This window comes from Pavona decussata, unplaced genomic scaffold (genome assembly GCF_977016875.1).
Source record: "Pavona decussata unplaced genomic scaffold, jaPavDecu1.1 SCAFFOLD_174, whole genome shotgun sequence".
In the NCBI taxonomy this organism is placed as follows: Eukaryota; Metazoa; Cnidaria; class Anthozoa; order Scleractinia; family Agariciidae; genus Pavona; species Pavona decussata.
This window is the reverse complement of record NW_028145585.1, coordinates 2,126,300-2,143,022: the sequence shown is the minus strand read 5'-3', so window position 1 is coordinate 2,143,022 and position 16,723 is coordinate 2,126,300. Positions and strand designations below refer to the sequence as shown.

The following is a 16,723-nucleotide window of genomic DNA, read 5'->3' as shown; positions in this document are numbered from 1 at the left end:
TGGGTCTCGTTTCAGTTCTTCGTATGTCTGTTTGTCGTTAACTAGATGTCCATTTTGTTGTAGTAGTCTGTCTGTTCCATAACAACAGTCACTCGTCCTTTGTCAGCGGGGAGTATGACGATGTTCTCGTCAGTTTTCAGTCTTTAGTACGTTGTAGTCGTGTCGTGTCGTATCTTGGCCTTGTTCCGGCCGGACTTAGACTTAAGTCTCCGTTGAACATTAAAGAGGCCATTCAGATCGTCAAAGCCACCTGTAGACGATTGATCCGAGCGCGGATTAACGACTGTCACAGAAGACTGAACTTCTACAACAACAAATTACAACAACGACTTCACAAACTTAAACAACTCATACCGACAAACTTACTTGACACTGTACTGGCTATTGCCGACAAACGAGCTGACAAAACCGAAGAACAACACCGCAACCAAAGTCAACAGAAACTTACACGACTACAACGTACTAAAGACAAAAAACGACACAAGACAGACGACAACTGGGTGAGGAATATATCTTCCCGTCCTTTAGACAAGACTGAAACCCAGGTACTCTCCTACGGACTGAATCACTCAGTGACGCCTAAACACATACCGACTGAGGCAATTGTATCTAGTGTTGAGGCGGTTCTGTCTCGTCAGAGAGAACTATCAGAATCGGCCAAGGATAACATCAGAGGTAGAATTGCTTCTACTATACAATCATCGTCCCTAACTGACAGTAACTTGACTAAAGACGAACGACAAGCACTGAAACGACTGAAAACTGACGAGAACATCGTCATACTCCCCGCTGACAAAGGACGAGTGACTGTTGTTATGGACAAGACAGACTACTACAACAAAATGGACACTCTAGTTAACGACAAACAGACATACGAAGAACTGAAACGAGACCCAACGCCATCACTTCAACGTAAACTCAACAGTAAACTACTTGACCTTAAGAAAACTGACGTTATTGACATACAACGTTACAACAGACTGAGGTGCCGCGTACCTCAACCACCTAAACTGTACGGACTACCGAAACTACACAAACCTAACATACCCATGCGACCCATAGTCTCGTTCTGTGGGTCCCCGACTTACGAACTATCCAAATACTTGACTACTATACTGAAACCGTTGACAAACGAATCCCGACACAAACTGCAGTCTACCGAGACCTTTATTGACGCCATCAAGACGGTACAAATACCTGACGTCCACAAACTTGTGTCTTTTGATGTGAAATCACTGTTCACCAGTATTCCACTTCAACTGGCTCTAGACTGTACTGCTACCGCCATCGAGAACTCCACGACAAAACTGCCGCTGCCCACAGATGACTTAATGGACTTACTGAACCTCTGCTTAACGTCCACGTACTTCCAGTACAACGGAAAGCACTACAAACAGTTACACGGAACAGCTATGGGCTCACCAGTTTCTGTTGTTGTAGCAGAAATTGTCATGCAGAACATCGAGGAACAAGCCCTAGCAACCTACAAACGGACACTACCGCTCTGGCTACGGTACGTAGACGACACCTTTACAGCAGTACACAAAGACGAAATTGACGATTTTCACGAACACTTTAACAGACAGAACGCTGACATACAATTTACTAAGGAGATCGAAGAAAATGGTAAAATACCTTTTCTAGACTGCTTAGTTACCCGTAACAACAACGACAACAAACTTAGTACTACGGTTTACAGGAAACCAACACATACTGACAGACTACTGGACCAGTCATCCTACAACCCTACTTCTCACAAAGCATCGACTATACAGACCTTAACAAGGCGAGCAAAACTGGTTTGTGACGCACCTGACAGACTCGCAGACGAAAACAACTACTTAGACAACGTTTTCAACAAGAACAACTACAACAAGGACTTTGTTAGACGTAACACTTACAAGAACACTGAACCTAACGTCACAAACAACGACGCGACTCCCGTAACTACTGTAACTATACCTTACGTAAGGGGCACTTCTGAGACTATCGCACGGATTCTACAACCTTACAATATCCGTGTAGCTCACAAACCTATAACCACTTTACGACAACTACTGACGAAAGTAAAGGACAAAGACGAACCTAACCGCAGACAGGGAGCAGTTTACAAGATCAAATGCTGCGACTGCCAGGCCACTTATATTGGTGAGACCGGCAGAAATTTAAACGTACGACTGACTGAACTCAAACGAGCAACTAGAAATGGTGATATCAACAATCACATTGCTGAGCACCATTTACAAACGAACCACAGAATCGACTGGGACTCTGCCAAGTGCATTACCTACTGTACAAATTACTATCAAAGACTCACTCTGGAAAGCTGGTTTACTAACTTAGAACAAACGCCACTCAACCGTTGCCTACAACTACCTGCACCATACAAACGACTTATTGACAATAACAACGAAACAAACAAACAATAGACATTTTACTAACAATAGACCCACGGACTTTTTGACTAACAAAAGACGGATCGAAACGCACCAATCATTTTTTACAGTCTTCACAGCCAATAACATCACGGCTTACTGACTGAACGACCAATAACATCTGGACTTCGTTGACCAATCAGGTTAACAACCAGAGACGTATATATACCACCGACTGACGTTCCACAATTCACTTGACTCTGAAGATGACTTCCGCTCAGGTTGTCGAAACGTCAGTCAAAGTCACCACAAACAGTCCTTCTCAGGACTACACTCACCCGGATGATCATAATTTACGTACTTATTGTCTATAGAGTTTTCCAATCTTCATACATCTAAAAATGAGAGCTCGTGATTAGTGAATTATAGATGCAAAAACTGCGTGATTTAGTTTATTCGCAAAAGAAAGCACACCCACACTCAACGACAACAACAACAACCAAAAAAAAAAAAAAACAAGACAGAATTCTGAACGTTTCTAAGGGAAGAAGTAATAACAATAAAGGCCGTAACAAATTTAATGAAACCAAGATAGTGGTCAATACTCATGTTATTAGGAATGTTTATTTTACTGCGCTTTTTGATCCTGAAATATTCTTTATGTGAAGATGAACGTAATTAACTAATTAGATTTTTGAACGTCCTCATTGCTTTTTTGGGCGTATGAATAAATTGAATTATTATTACACCAGAGAAACAGTAAGGAACTGTAAACAAAACGGTGAGCATGGAAGTTTGCTGTTCGTTTACGTTGATAGTTGGTGGGCCATGTTCGTTTGATCGCAGACAGAACAAGGTCCAGAGAGATAGTAGTGACTTTACGAACCAGAACGCAATGCAGCCTGAAACGTCACCGGAAGTAATTTGGTCACCAAGTGCTTCACTGCGCATGCCTGGCGCTGAATCGCAGCGCGTCTTCTTCACGTTCAGAACACGAGGTTTGAACTTGCAGCGTTTCCAGAAAACGTAAGTAGTTACTGCTGAATTTGACCTAGAATTCAATTTACTTTTTCTACCTGATAGGCAAAGCTGTTTTCCTAAGTCCATGAAAATGTTACTTATTGCAACAAATACCAAACAAACATTTTAATTTGCCATTTACTGTAGGTCAATTGTTTTACCGTTATGATCAATGAACAAGTCGAAAGCTGGCAAGTAAGTCTAATTTTTGTTTATTAGAAGATTCAATTGTCCGGTCTGCTTAACTATAAGATTAAAGTGAGTTTAAACTTTATGTTTATGTTCTTCATTGAACAAAAAAACTAGAACAGATTGGGGTTTTTCTTTCACGCAGTAATGTGATGTACTGGACAAGCGAGCACGATGTCCTGTTATGCAGAGAGGTTGTTTCCGAGAATCCGTAACAAAACAAGAAAAGGTTCGTCGCAAACAAGCGAAATTTGGGATAGAATAGCCAACACTTTGAATACCTGTCCCAAGCCTGTCTTTGCTGTGGATAAACGGTCCGTAAGGGATCATGTGGGTATTGTAATAAACCGAATCAAAAAGAAACTGAGAGCTGAGGAAAGGAGCTCGGGCATTGCGCCGCCTGAGCCCACAGAACTTGAAAGCTTGGTGGAAGAAATTTTGGCGCTCGAAGAAACAGCGGATGCAGAAATGAAAGAGGACGACGAAAGTGTGAAAGGAAAGGCTGAAAAAGAGAAGGCAAAGGCCACAGATATGAGACTTAAAGCACTTGAGAAAGTGTCGGAGACGATGAAGAGACACTCAGGCGAAAATGATCAGGAAAAAGTAAAGAAACGAGAACGGAGAAGTGGCAGCGAGACCATGTTATTCCTGTCCCAAAAAGCGGAAAAAGACCAGGAACTTAAACTTGAGGAACTCCAGCTGAAAAAGGAGCAACACGATTTGGATGCAAAACGTCTACAGGCGAGCATTGACCAGCAACGCCAATTTCAGCATCAACAAAGTGAAATGATGCGGCTGATGCAAGAACAACAACAGCAGCAGCAGCAGCAACTCTTGGCATCACAACAACTGATGTTGAGGCAGCAACAAGATCAAACTAAAGCACTGATGAGTTTGTTGGACAAATTTGTGAACAAATAGTCACCTAATTCACTTAAAGTTCACCCGTGTTGCTGGTAACTGTCGTTTGATCTTGAACTGTGCAATTACAAACCAGTTTGTATATTTTATTAACTTTTGTCTATGTTTTGACAAGAGTCACGACCAACGTTTTCTGTCAGCGATCAGAGTTTGTATTTCAACAGTGGCACCGCATTTTTCTTGTGCCGAGGAGCCCGCCTTTCGTTATTTTCTTTAATTATTGTTATCTCATTGGATGGCAGACTCGTTGCATTAAAATTGCTCTTTATGTTTTTGACATATTAGAAATATTTTCTGGCTAGAATAGTTGAATAATTTGTTTGAAAATTTGTATTCTGGTTCCTAAACTGCAATAAAATTCACAATTTTCAGTCTGCTATGAAAGCAACTACTGATACTTTATGTATTCGAAAACAGATTTTAAGCAACTCCCTAGGATAAAAAGGCTCGGGAATCTAGAAGAAGGAGTATGTTGAGGGGCTGATGAGGCAAACCTTATCCCAAGAATAACTGCAGGCCAAATATTAAGCTCATATTTTTTAACAGTACTCTTTACTAAAATCAATGGAATTTTTACAATCCAATCAAGTTGTATTTAAAAAATTGTGAGTCTTTTCAGCCCCAAGGCTCTGGTCATTAATAACTAAAAAGCAGGGAAACGGGTGGGGGTGGGTGGTCCGCATGTTGGCGTAACAATTTTATGTTACTGCATTAGACTCGATATATTTTTCTCTGACTTGGAAACTGATAAAACTACTTGTTCATTATTTTTCTCCTTCCCCGTTGTGTTATAATGACCACAGTACAAATCTATGGCTGTATAACCTTTTGAAAATGAGTAATAATTGCAGAATGCCCCCATTAAGGATCTTGAGTCTTGTGTATGAAGGTAGATCCTGGACAAAATGTTCGATTCGTCGTTTCGTTATGGCGTTTTCATCGTTTCCGCACGCCGATACTTCTAGTCGAGTCGTTGTTTTCCGAGTTCGACTCGTCAAATTGCCAGTTCGACTCGGCGTTCTAGGAAGTCGACTCATCACTTCGTGAGTTCGTCTCGTCATCTTGTCAGTTCGACTCGTCGTTTTACGAGTTCGACTCATCACTGACCACATCAGTTCGTCGTCCTTTGTCTTTTTGCCGTTTCGTCGTTTCGTTATGGCGTTTCATCGTTTCGTTATGTCGTTTCGTCGTTTCGACTCGTCCACTCAGAGAGGCTATAATTCGACGTACATTACATGAAGTGTTACTTGATTCCATGCACTTATACATGACGTATTTATCCAAAATTTGCTCTCTGCCGACCGAAATGGATTCTTTGAAGAGATACCTACGCCACAGCATAGAATTCGTCTTGAATCGAGTGAATGATCGTTTTCATGAAAGTGAGAATGGAATTGGGTATCTAATAACACACCTTGACAGAGTTTTGTATATTCTAGCACGTGCATCTTCGTTATTTAACATTCCCCCTCAGCTGGAATGTTTGTTGCAAAGAGCTCATCAAATGTTTGTTGTTCTTGGTGGTGATGACAACTCATTACAAAGACGGTTGTTTAAGTTTACAGGATGCAGGGGTCGTCCCAGCATAGACATTCCTAGAGAACTTCTGGAACAATACCTTGAGAACAATTTTACTCCTGAACAAATTGCTCGACTTTTTTGCGTGTTCCGACGACGTATCATTGACTATCAACTCCGCTTTGAAAAACACAGTTCTCTAACCGACGCAGAATTGGATGATCTTATGTAAGTATCAATTCTTTCATTATCATATTTGGGATTCCAATGCCTGCATTATATTCATGTGCGTACATGAGGCTGAATGCTATTTCCAGGAGCTTACAAAGTGTCAACATTATCAATTTCGCCAATGGGAGAGTAACTATCAAACGTTCAAAAAAACTCATAGCTCTACAAATTAGCAGCAATGACATCTTGATCAAGTGTTATTTGTTATCCAAGGTTTTATGATGTATGTTTTAGTTGAAATATTTGCAGATTTATATTTTTATACAGGTAATTACATGTATTAATAATGTATTTTCAGCCAATGCCACAGGCGTATAACTTAAAGAAGAAATATTGGAGTACCAGTCCTCAGAACAAAAAAATCCTAGTTTCTCCCGTACTGTAGCTTTTGGGAGTCAAACCGATATTAGCACAAGTTGTGGACCAAAAATATCACTGAATAACAAAACAGCAGCTGTAGCTCACAGATTTAAGTCTCGTTCATAGCTGTTGCCAAAATGCTACATTCTTGAAAAAATTTCTGGCCACTTAATACTGGTTAGAACACATCATCCCATTTGTATCATTGCAAATACATGTACATGTGTATGTAAGGCTGTTGAATAAAATAATATAGCCTGATGCTCCATGATAAGTATGTTAATAAAGGACAATACACTTGCTGAGGATTTTCCATGTAAGTGAATAAGGAATGATTCAGCTTCATTGTAATACATTGTGCTCTATAACAAATTATGTTGTCAACACAATGGTAGATTGATGATCAATTTTTGAAAGGGGAAGGGGTGAGGCTCTTAGTTGATGTCAGTTCCTAACGCCTTGCTTATCAATTTGTTCAAAAGCTCAGAAGTTCTGACGACCTTTCCCAGATGTGGGTATAGGAACATGCGTGGACACCTTCGTGGAAGAGGTCATAATGTTCAATGGGATCGTATTCGAGACAGCATGAGACGGTTGTGTCCTGAAGAAATTTTAATGCGGGCATTACAGCTTACAGCAGTGAGACGAAGAACATACTTTGTCCAGGCCCCCCTCTCACTGTGGCATATCGATGGAAACCACAAACTTATAAGGTAGCTACTGTATGTTGCAGGTGATCACAAATCTCTATCTGTTTGGCAAACATATGAATGATCATGGTGAAGAGCAAACTAAACTGAACATGCAGTTTGGCACAATTTTTGCAAAATTGATAATTTATTAAATATTTGCACGCCTTTAAATGTTCTCTCGAAATTGACTGTGATCTACCTTCATAGTCTAACATCCCTAAAGTGTTTGGCTTTTTGGGCTTGTGGAGATGACTGATAACAAGCAAGCTTGTCTGTTTTGTTTTTAGATGGGGGTTTGTAATACACGGTGGCATAGATGGATACTCAAGGCGCATCATGTACTTGCACTGCAGTTGTAACAACAAAGCAGCAACTGTCCTTCAACTTTTTAAAACTGCTGTTGAAGAAAATGGCTTGCCTTCAAGAGTGCGAGCTGACCAAGGAGTGGAAAACGTGGATGTCGCCTGGTACCTACTAACACATCCAGACAGAGGGCCAGATCGTGGAAGTTTTATAGCTGGTAGAAGTTGCCATAATCAGCGAATTGAGCGTTTATGGAGAGATGTTTTCTCAGGTTGCACATTCATTTACTTCAACCTCTTTGACCACATGGAATCTGAGGGACTTTTGGATATTGACAATGATCTCCACATGTTCGTTTTAAGATACGTGTTTGAAGCGCGAATAAATGCCCATCTTCAAGAGTTTACAGAAGGTTGGGACCACCACCCTCTATCTACAGAGGAAAACATGTCTACAATTCAGTTATGGTTATGGGGTCTCCATGGATTTTCACTCTCTGCAGAGCAAGCACAACCATTGGTATGTTGAAAGTACCCATACATATTATGTTGCACTGTTTATAATCTACAATTTATGTCGACACAGGACTAATAATTATTATTTCAAGTCATTCTAGTTGGTCCAGGTCTGTTTGTTCTAAAATAGCTCTTTTTTTGGTTCTGGGATTTCTACTGAGTTTGAAATATTTATATTTGTCGGTACTTTTCAGCAATATCAACAGTACTTGTTATGCTGTGTTCAAGCCCTTTCTCAACAAATTCATTTTTTTCCATTTGGATAAACTTTGCTTGAATTACTTATGATAGAAATCCAACTACAAGAAAAAACTGTTTATTGTGGCTATAACTACATAAATACAGTCCAACCTGCTATACGGAGACACCCTTAGGACCAATCATCGCTATCTGCTTAAAGGAGGTTGAAAAATAATAATAAAAACGAGTTAGGGTGTGGCAGTCAAGCCACACACAAGGGAAAGTAATTTTCCGTGGTAGATATCATTTTCATTTGCTTGTCACCTAATTGACCAATTGTTTCTGACCATCTACATGTACTTTTTATTCCACAGGTGGATGATGTTCCCCATTATGGCATTGATTGGAGTGGCCCCCTGCCTGATTGTCAGTGGGGTGGAGACAGTGTGCTCCTGGATGACACATCACCCGTGGAAGTTCCTGATATAGAATTACCTAGTATTGCAGAAAATGATCTACGTGCATGCCTGGAACAGAATGACCCCCTAGCTGAGAGTCAATGTCTGGGATTTGATATCTATCTTAATCTTGTGTTGCGTTTGCAGGCATTAGTTAATGTCTAGAACCATTTGAGTTCTATGTCATAATGTTTTTTTTTTTTTTTTTCGTTTTTTACCAAAAAGGTACTAATATCATGTTTACGTACTTTTGGTTATTGTGATGCTAATTAAAAATGGCCTCAGGAAACTGGAAAATTTATTGTTGCATGAAACTGAGAACAAATGAAGGGGTGTCTGGAAGAAAGCCCTGAGTGACTTCTGATAAATTGCTAGATTCTCCTACCAGATTGCATTGTATTCCCCTGTGAAACAAAAGGAGAATTTGACCTTACATCAAAAGTCACTTAGGGTCTTATTCCGCACATCCCTTCAAATGATCATCCTTTTTACATACCGGTATGTTATTCCACAACACAAAGGAATACTGTGAAAAAAAGTGTACACTGTTTTCTTCAATGTAGTTGAAAACCAAAACTAAAACATCCCATTTATTGATTCTGTTCTTGAGGTACATCTATACATACACTGTATATTATATTGATGACTGCACAAGCAAAATCAAACATCATGGTTTTAACTGCAACATTTTAAGTAGTCTTAAAGAAAGGAACTGCCAATTACTTGTATGATAATGAAATCCTTACAGAATGTTCAATGTGTTAAGATTACTAAGAAGACTTAAATGTTGTCAAAAACATCAACTTTGAAATTAATAATCATCTTCTTTTACTCCATTGATAACCACAACAATGCAAAATTGTTTAAGGCTGGTTTTGACCAGAGGCGGAGTCAGAGTTGTAGTCTGAGTCGCAAAAGCGATCGAAAGTCAGAGTCATAAGCGGAGTCATAAGCTCGACTTAAGATTCCATTGGTTTGATTTTCACGAAAGCATGTTGCTGTGGAGGACAAAGCCTCTGATTACAACTTTGACCATAACTCCATCACTATTGAAAACCAGCCTTTAGCCTCTCAGTCTGGGAGTAGCAATTTTTTTAAATTATACCTTGATAAGTTCTATGTTATGCAACAAAACAAAACAAACAAGAGAACAACTACAAATCCATACAGCCAACATGAAACGTTTTCAGAAAACTGCAGTTCACTGGTATTTTCTTAGCTTTGGGGTACAAAGTTGCTAAATAGTAGCAAATCCCTGGCTTTCAAACTGTAAAGCGATATCCAAGCTTTGATTAAACTTATTCTCAGTGGAATGAATTGTTGGGAGCTGTAATATTGCCAGGCATGCTGTTGCTGATGGCAAGGAAGCTTTCTCATCATCATCAGGAAGATATCTAAGCACAATGTTGTGAGGGAGACCACGAGGTGGAATTGATTTGAAGCCAGTAATGAACTGCAGCAGACATTTGAGTTTCTCCTCACCAGCATTACTTACATACTCGATGAACCAGTCATAGGAACGTTGCTGAGCGAAGTCGGAAGGCCTTTCTACACTGTTATCAAAGAGATTCTGAAATCCATTGGGAGTGAGGGTTTGCTCAATAGAATTACAAAGCAGCTTAAAACAGACTTCCGTGTTGTTTTTGATCACATCTAGGAACTCAAACATCTTAAGACCTTTGGCAAATGAATCAATCTCAAACTTGCGGGACAGGATGATCTCACTTTCCAGTAGATTTTGTACTAGATGTGCCACATTCTGGTTAGTTATCTTCTTGGTTATTGGCCAGTGGGAGGCGTTTATCACTGACCAGAAGGACTCTGAGGAGGGATGGCTGTCAAGGACTTCATCAACATCTCCTTCCTGCAACTTATCTAACAATTCATGTAGCACAGCAGTTCCTTGAATTTAAAAGAAAAAAAAAAACCTGTCAGAATTGTTCCATTGTGACATTAGAATTATGCCATATGGATAAGGACAGGAAACAACATGCGCAAGAAACAATTCACTTGCCCTTTGATTCTATTACTGTCAAAGCTCTATTAAAGGACAGACCATTATTTTTGAGAAAGAGAGGGGGAGAGGGCAATTTTTCTGAGCAAAAAATTATTTTTTACGGTTAAGTTGTGCTGGAATTTTTTCTATGGTAATTGCCAAAAAACATAGAATAAGTGAGCTACTACACATGCTCTCATTAGTTGATAGCTGTGTTTAGATGAGAGTATGTAAACACGGTTGTGAGGTTTTAGATTAGTGCGTACTTTCGAAAGTTATGCAAACTGTCTCAAATTCTCCCAACCCTCCTTGTGTTTAGATGAGACTATGTAAACATGGAAAAAGTGCTCTATTGCTTAAATGGTCCATCCCTAAGCCCTCTCTCTAACAAGCCCCTTGTTTGGAAGTATAATTTTTTAATAGTGCCCCCCCCCCTCTCTCTATAGACCTGCCTCCCCCCTATATGAAGTATTCAGAATTATGTACATCTCAATTTTCTTGTGACCATAAATTTAACAAAAACCATAGTACTAGTACGATAAAGTACCTGCATTGAGCGGGATATCTTGTCTTCTAAGTTGAGAGAGTACATACAGCGGGTTTGCATCTGCTAAGTAGAAGTAGATTGCTGGACATAAAGCACTAAAACTGGGACCACCTTGAGCAATGGAGTGGCTCACAATAATTCCAGCAAGCTGAAACAGTAGGCCTTTGGAGCTGTCTTTCACAGGAAGCAAAGACCACTCTGAACCCTCAAACAGCCGTTGTTGAATTTCTTTCAACAACATTTCAAAAAACTCAGCTCTAATGGCACCTGCATCTAAACCATCCTCTCCTTTGAAGGAAATGGTTAGATTGTTCCTTAATTTGTCACTGTTAGTTAAGGCTTTCTTGTAAAATATCAGTGCTCCTCTCCAAACTTCATCTCTGTCGACAGTAAGGCTGTAATCATCTGTCTTGACATTGGCCATAAGGCTTTCAACCACACTTTCAGTAGATGCAAAGTACAATGTCTCATTAGTGCATGTTTCAGGTGCACTTGTGACCATGCCCATTTCTTCCAGGAACTCACACACATGATCTGCAGCTTCTTCAAGGGTTGCTGACCTCTGAACAGCAAGTTCGATCTTGCCTTTGGGGGAATCTGGAAACATTTCAGACAGTTGATCTACCCACAACCTTGCCTCTCCGTCTGTGTTACATATCTGAGAAGAGAAACCTGTCACTCCTGTGCTGCTTTCCCCCTGGCTGCTCGCTCCTTGGCTGCTCGCTCCTTGGCCGCTTGCTCCTTGGCTGCTTGCTCCTTGGCCGCTTGCTCCTTGGCTGCTTGCTCCTTGGCTGCTCCCTCCTTGGCTGCTTGCTCCTTGGCTGCTTGCTCCTTGGCCACTTGCTCCTTGGCTGCTTGCTCCTTGGCTGCTCCCTCCTTGGCTGCTTACTCCTTGGCTGCTTGCTCCTTGGCTGCTTGCTCCTTGGCTGCTCGCTCCTTGGCTGCTTGCTCCTTGGCTGCTCGCTCCTTGGCTGCTTGCTCCTTGGCTGCTCGCTCCTTGGCTGCTTGCTCCTTGGCTGCTTGCCCCTTGGCTGCTTGCTCCTTGGCTGCTTGCTCCTTGGCTGCTTGATCCTTGGCTGCTCATTCCTTGGCGTCTCATTCCTCGGCTACTGGTCCAGAGACTGCCGCCCCCTTGAATGCTGTGACTGCTGCTCCCTCCACTACTCCCCCCAGGGCATGTATTAAAGTGTTCTTTAATACTCTGGATGGGAATGTCTCTTTCGCAGTTGACACATTGTGTCTTGACTTGCTCATCACACATAGAGGGTTGGACCAATCTCTCCAGATCAAGTTTACTTTGCATAGGCCTGATGTAAATTGCTGCTGTGCTTGAGACCACATCTTTTACATATGGAATGCTGTATCCACCATGTTGTTCCATTGGAATTGGTACAAGGGGCCTTGATGGTCCACCTCTATCTGCACGTAGGAGCTCAAATGCTCCTCGCTGGGATGTCAGTTTAGGATACTCTTTTTCCAATGTAGCTCTTAATTTCAGAAAGTCCCCTCGCTTGTCTGGAAATACAATTTTCTTCTTACCCAGACCAGCAAGAGTTAAAGTATGAGACTCAGCCAGTGATGGTGTTTTGTTTGTATTTGGGGAGTGCAGGAGAATAAAGTCATGGGTCCAGGTGTCCTTTATCACAATGGGGACAAATGTTGGGCCTTTTTTCCTTTTTTTGGGTTGTGGGCCATGAGAGGCTGACCTGTACTGTGGGAAAGCTGCCCTGAAGAAAGCACAGTTTGAGATATTACTACTGGTGTAACGGAGATTTTAACAATATAGTCACTCTTTCAGAATACTCTATGCTTAGAATTAACACACTAGTAACAATAATGCATCAGTCAATGCAAACCCCAGCCCACCCCTCTCCTGGCTGTGTCAAACCAAGACATTCCAGCTGGTGCTCACTGCCGAGTTTTTTAATTGCTTGCACCTTTAGCCATTTTTCTTTGCCTCAATATAACAATATTGAAGTTTGTGGCTTTGCTCAAATACCCTGTTCCAGAAGATATCCAAACACCCCAAAAAGGGGTTTTTGGTTTCAGCTTCTCTTCCCCTCTGGAAATTCCAGTTTGGGTTCATACATTATCAAGAGTTTAGTCCCACTTCCTGCACCACCACCCAACTCTGGGAAATCATTTCCAATGATCCTACACAGGGAGGGTATTGATAATTTCTGGTAATTCACATTAGACTACTACCATTTTAGAACAAAAAGAGACTGTCAAAGTTTCCATCGACTGATGCATAAGAACAATACAACAGCCAAAGGAGGCTTAGTACCCTACTAGGCAAAAATGCTTTGCTTTTGAAGCTGGGTCTTCCAAGCTTAATTCACTGTCCTTACCAGTCCTATCATATTTGACCTGCAGAAAGGGTCTCTTTCTCAAAAATCTGGCTGTCATTAATTAACGTGTTACACAGAAAAACAAAACTTTCGTTCAAAATATGCTTAGTGCATTCATCAAGACTAACAACAAACCACTGTTTAGTGCTATTTCAAAGTCATGGCGACCTATACCCCTTCAGCTTTGAACAAAGTAGATAGGACAACTCAATAAGCCTGTGTGAATGTAAGCTTGACATTACATTACAGCTTTCAGAATACTAACTCTGTCTAGAATGAAAAGCGTGAAATATTTTGGGCTCTTAGGTACTAAACATCATTCTTTCAGTCTGTGTCTTCCAAAAATAGCGACTCGAATGATTTTGCCATCAACAACAAATATAAAGGTTATTTGCAAATAGGCGAGCTACATTATTCATTCATTCATTTATTTATTACAATCTATGGTTAAAACGCCAAAGGATAATCTGTAAAGGAGTACAGAACCCCATATAAAAACCGATCACCTAGGAACTAATATACACACAAGCGTTTCTTTGAAGAACGCTTTTATAGAGTGTTGAATATTATTATCATCGGCTCACCTCCAATTCGCTTCTGCTCTTGAAATCGAGCTTGTTGACTGTTGATTGACCTGATTGTTGTCTCTTTCATTTGGTGGAGACGATATATCTTCGATTTTACTGATCGCGTTTTCCAAAATTCCCCGCAACTCCTCCATCTCAACGAGTCGGTTTCGGATCTCACATGGAGAGGACCAAAACCGCGGGAAAATGGAAAACACATCATGTAATGTACGTCGAATTATAGCCTCTCTGAGTGGACGAGTCGAAACGACGAAACGACATAACGAAACGATGAAACGCCAGAACGAAACGACGAAACGGCAAAAAGACAAAGGACGACGAACTGATGTGGTCAGTGATGGGTCGAACTCGTAAAACGACGAGTCGAACTGACAAGATGACGAGAAGAACTCACGAAGCGATGAGTCGACTTCCTAGAACGCCGAGTCGAACTGGCAATTTGACGAGTCGAACTCGGAAAACAACGACTCGACTAGAAGTATCGGCGTGCGGAAACGATGAAACGCCATAACGAAACGACGAATCGAACATTTTGTCCAGGATCTACCTTCATACTTGTGCACATACTCTTGTTAGTTTGGAAATGGGAATGCACTGTAACAATGAAATTATCTGAAATTAATTGGGGCCATTCCATTCTGCAATCTAGTCAAAAGAGAATTACGAACAAGTTAGTAGCTGAACACTGTTATATCCAAAGGTCATGAATTTGGTTCTCTCTCTGTTGTCTTCAGAAACCTAATTGAAATAGTCATTTATTAGGGGTGGATCTATTCCAAAAAACTTCGAAGTACTTGATTGATAAAGACAACTGTGAGCGTTTCTCAAGAGCGCACACACAATGTACATTGTACCAACAGGACTTAAGCCGATTTTTAAGTTTTTCTTGAAATCTAGGAATGCAAAGTAGTTCACAATGTCCCCAAATAGCCATTCTACCGAAACTCTGACTTGGCTCATGGCCTTATTGAACTGTTGCTCTGCTGGTGTCAAATGAGCGCCTTTGAAGGGTCCTTGTAAATGGATACGCAAAGGGTATGCGGGGTCGCCATAAACGCATAAGGGTGTCCCATCCGGTGCAAACGAGTACTGCGATAATTCTTGCAGAAGTCTTGAGTCGACCAGCATACCACTATCGTGTCTCCTGCCCTCGACTGGACCAAACAGACTTGCGATAAGCCCATTAGGCGCAACTACGGACTGAAATTTTATCCCATGCACCCTTTTGTGTCCGTTATAGAGAATTCTCTGGTTTTGATCTGGCTTACATAAGGGTCTCACTGTTCCATCTATGAAACCCCAACAGTTTTCAAGTGGAGCTCCTTTATCATGTATAGTGGGAGCAAAATGACTGAGACGGTCCCTGGAAAGCCATGGTTGATTTAAATTTGCGAGTAGGTGGCTATATTTATCGAAAATATAGTCCATCATTCGGTTTGTAATCATGCAAAGTTGTGGTACTGGTCTCCTGAATCGAGCTACCATATCTGCAAATCGACACGGATATGCAAAACGCTTCAACAACACACTTAAAGCCTCCATTCCGTCCACAAGAACGCCATTGGGGCATTTCATTATGTCTGGAATACCAAGAACTTCTTCGAGTAAATAAATATCGTTCTTAAAAAAGCGAAACTCAGCTTTACACTCATCATCTGTCAAAGAATCAAGATCGAAGCGACCATACTTCCAATAAGGAAATTCGAGATTTTCAGAGGAATTTAAATCGTACAACAGGGCAAACTCTGTATCATCAATGCTTCCATCTTGATAGGCAAACAATAAAGCTTCCCTTGCCTCTCTGAATGTTGCCATTTTATGATGTTTATACCAGCTATAAAACGAAAACTTGTTTGTCAACTGATTTTAAAGGATTTGCAACGCTCTGCCTCTGGACTGTCGTCGCATTCGCATTCGTAACTTTGTTTTTCCCGCGCTCGTGACGGCGTTCTCTCCCCGGGCCCTTCTCGGTTTCGGTGTTTCCAAACTGCGTTGCGTTCTGGTTCGTAAAGTCCCCAGTACCTCTGCAGTCCTGTACAAAGAATATTGACCGGCACAAGTCATGTTATGGTTTTCAAGATGTAGGGAACGAGGTTCAGCTTATTCTTGCCCATTCGGCCACGTTTTCAACGCCAGGAAACATCAAGACGATGACGATTTGGGCTTATCTGTTGTGAACCATTTATCACAAAAGACACTTATCGGGCCCGGTAAGTTACTGGGACTTTCGAGAAACGGGCCCCAGGGCTTATAAGAGGCAGTTTACGGTATTCCTGGATAAATAGGAGAGAAGGTAGACACAGCGGGCGTTTTCCATTTACCAAAAGATTCCGGAATATTCCGAGAATTTCGGTGGGAAATGTTTATCGGTGAAGAACGTGTTCCATTTAACACATGTTCCATCCATTTCCTTCTCCGTCCGATGTATTCCGCACAAAAAATACAAAATGGCGGCACAATTGTTGTGGTTAAACGAAATT

General features: G+C 41.1%; 3 protein-coding genes and 2 pseudogenes across 3 annotated transcripts; 3 read left to right on the top strand and 2 right to left on the bottom strand.

Annotated features, from left to right (window-relative positions):
* Positions 1-703: 703 nt before the first annotated feature.
* Positions 704-2,531, top strand: LOC146463952 (uncharacterized; annotated as a pseudogene).
* Positions 2,532-3,270: 739 nt separating this feature from the next.
* On the top strand, positions 3,271-5,379 carry LOC146463951 (uncharacterized; annotated as a pseudogene).
* An 800-nt stretch (positions 5,380-6,179) lies between these two features.
* Positions 6,180-10,308, top strand: LOC146463950 (uncharacterized). The gene is made up of 4 exons (XM_085083980.1): positions 6,180-6,251; positions 7,097-7,327; positions 7,594-8,128; positions 8,679-10,308. The coding sequence occupies exons 2-4, from the start codon at positions 7,140-7,142 to the stop codon at positions 8,925-8,927; spliced, it is 972 nt and encodes a 323-aa protein (XP_084940106.1). The 5' UTR covers positions 6,180-6,251; positions 7,097-7,139; the 3' UTR covers positions 8,928-10,308.
* On the bottom strand, positions 10,000-14,794 carry LOC146463949 (uncharacterized). The gene is made up of 3 exons (XM_085084019.1): positions 14,241-14,794; positions 11,306-13,032; positions 10,000-10,664 (listed from the first exon to the last, which is right to left on the bottom strand). Exons 1-3 carry the CDS (start codon positions 14,375-14,377, stop codon positions 10,000-10,002), a joined length of 2,529 nt encoding a protein of 842 aa, XP_084940145.1. The 5' UTR covers positions 14,378-14,794.
* A 96-nt stretch (positions 14,795-14,890) lies between these two features.
* On the bottom strand, positions 14,891-16,127 carry LOC146463948 (uncharacterized). Its single transcript, XM_085083955.1, has one exon. It carries the CDS (start codon positions 16,056-16,058, stop codon positions 14,982-14,984), a length of 1,077 nt encoding a protein of 358 aa, XP_084940081.1. The 5' UTR covers positions 16,059-16,127; the 3' UTR covers positions 14,891-14,981.
* Between the last annotated feature and the right edge of the window lie 596 nt (positions 16,128-16,723).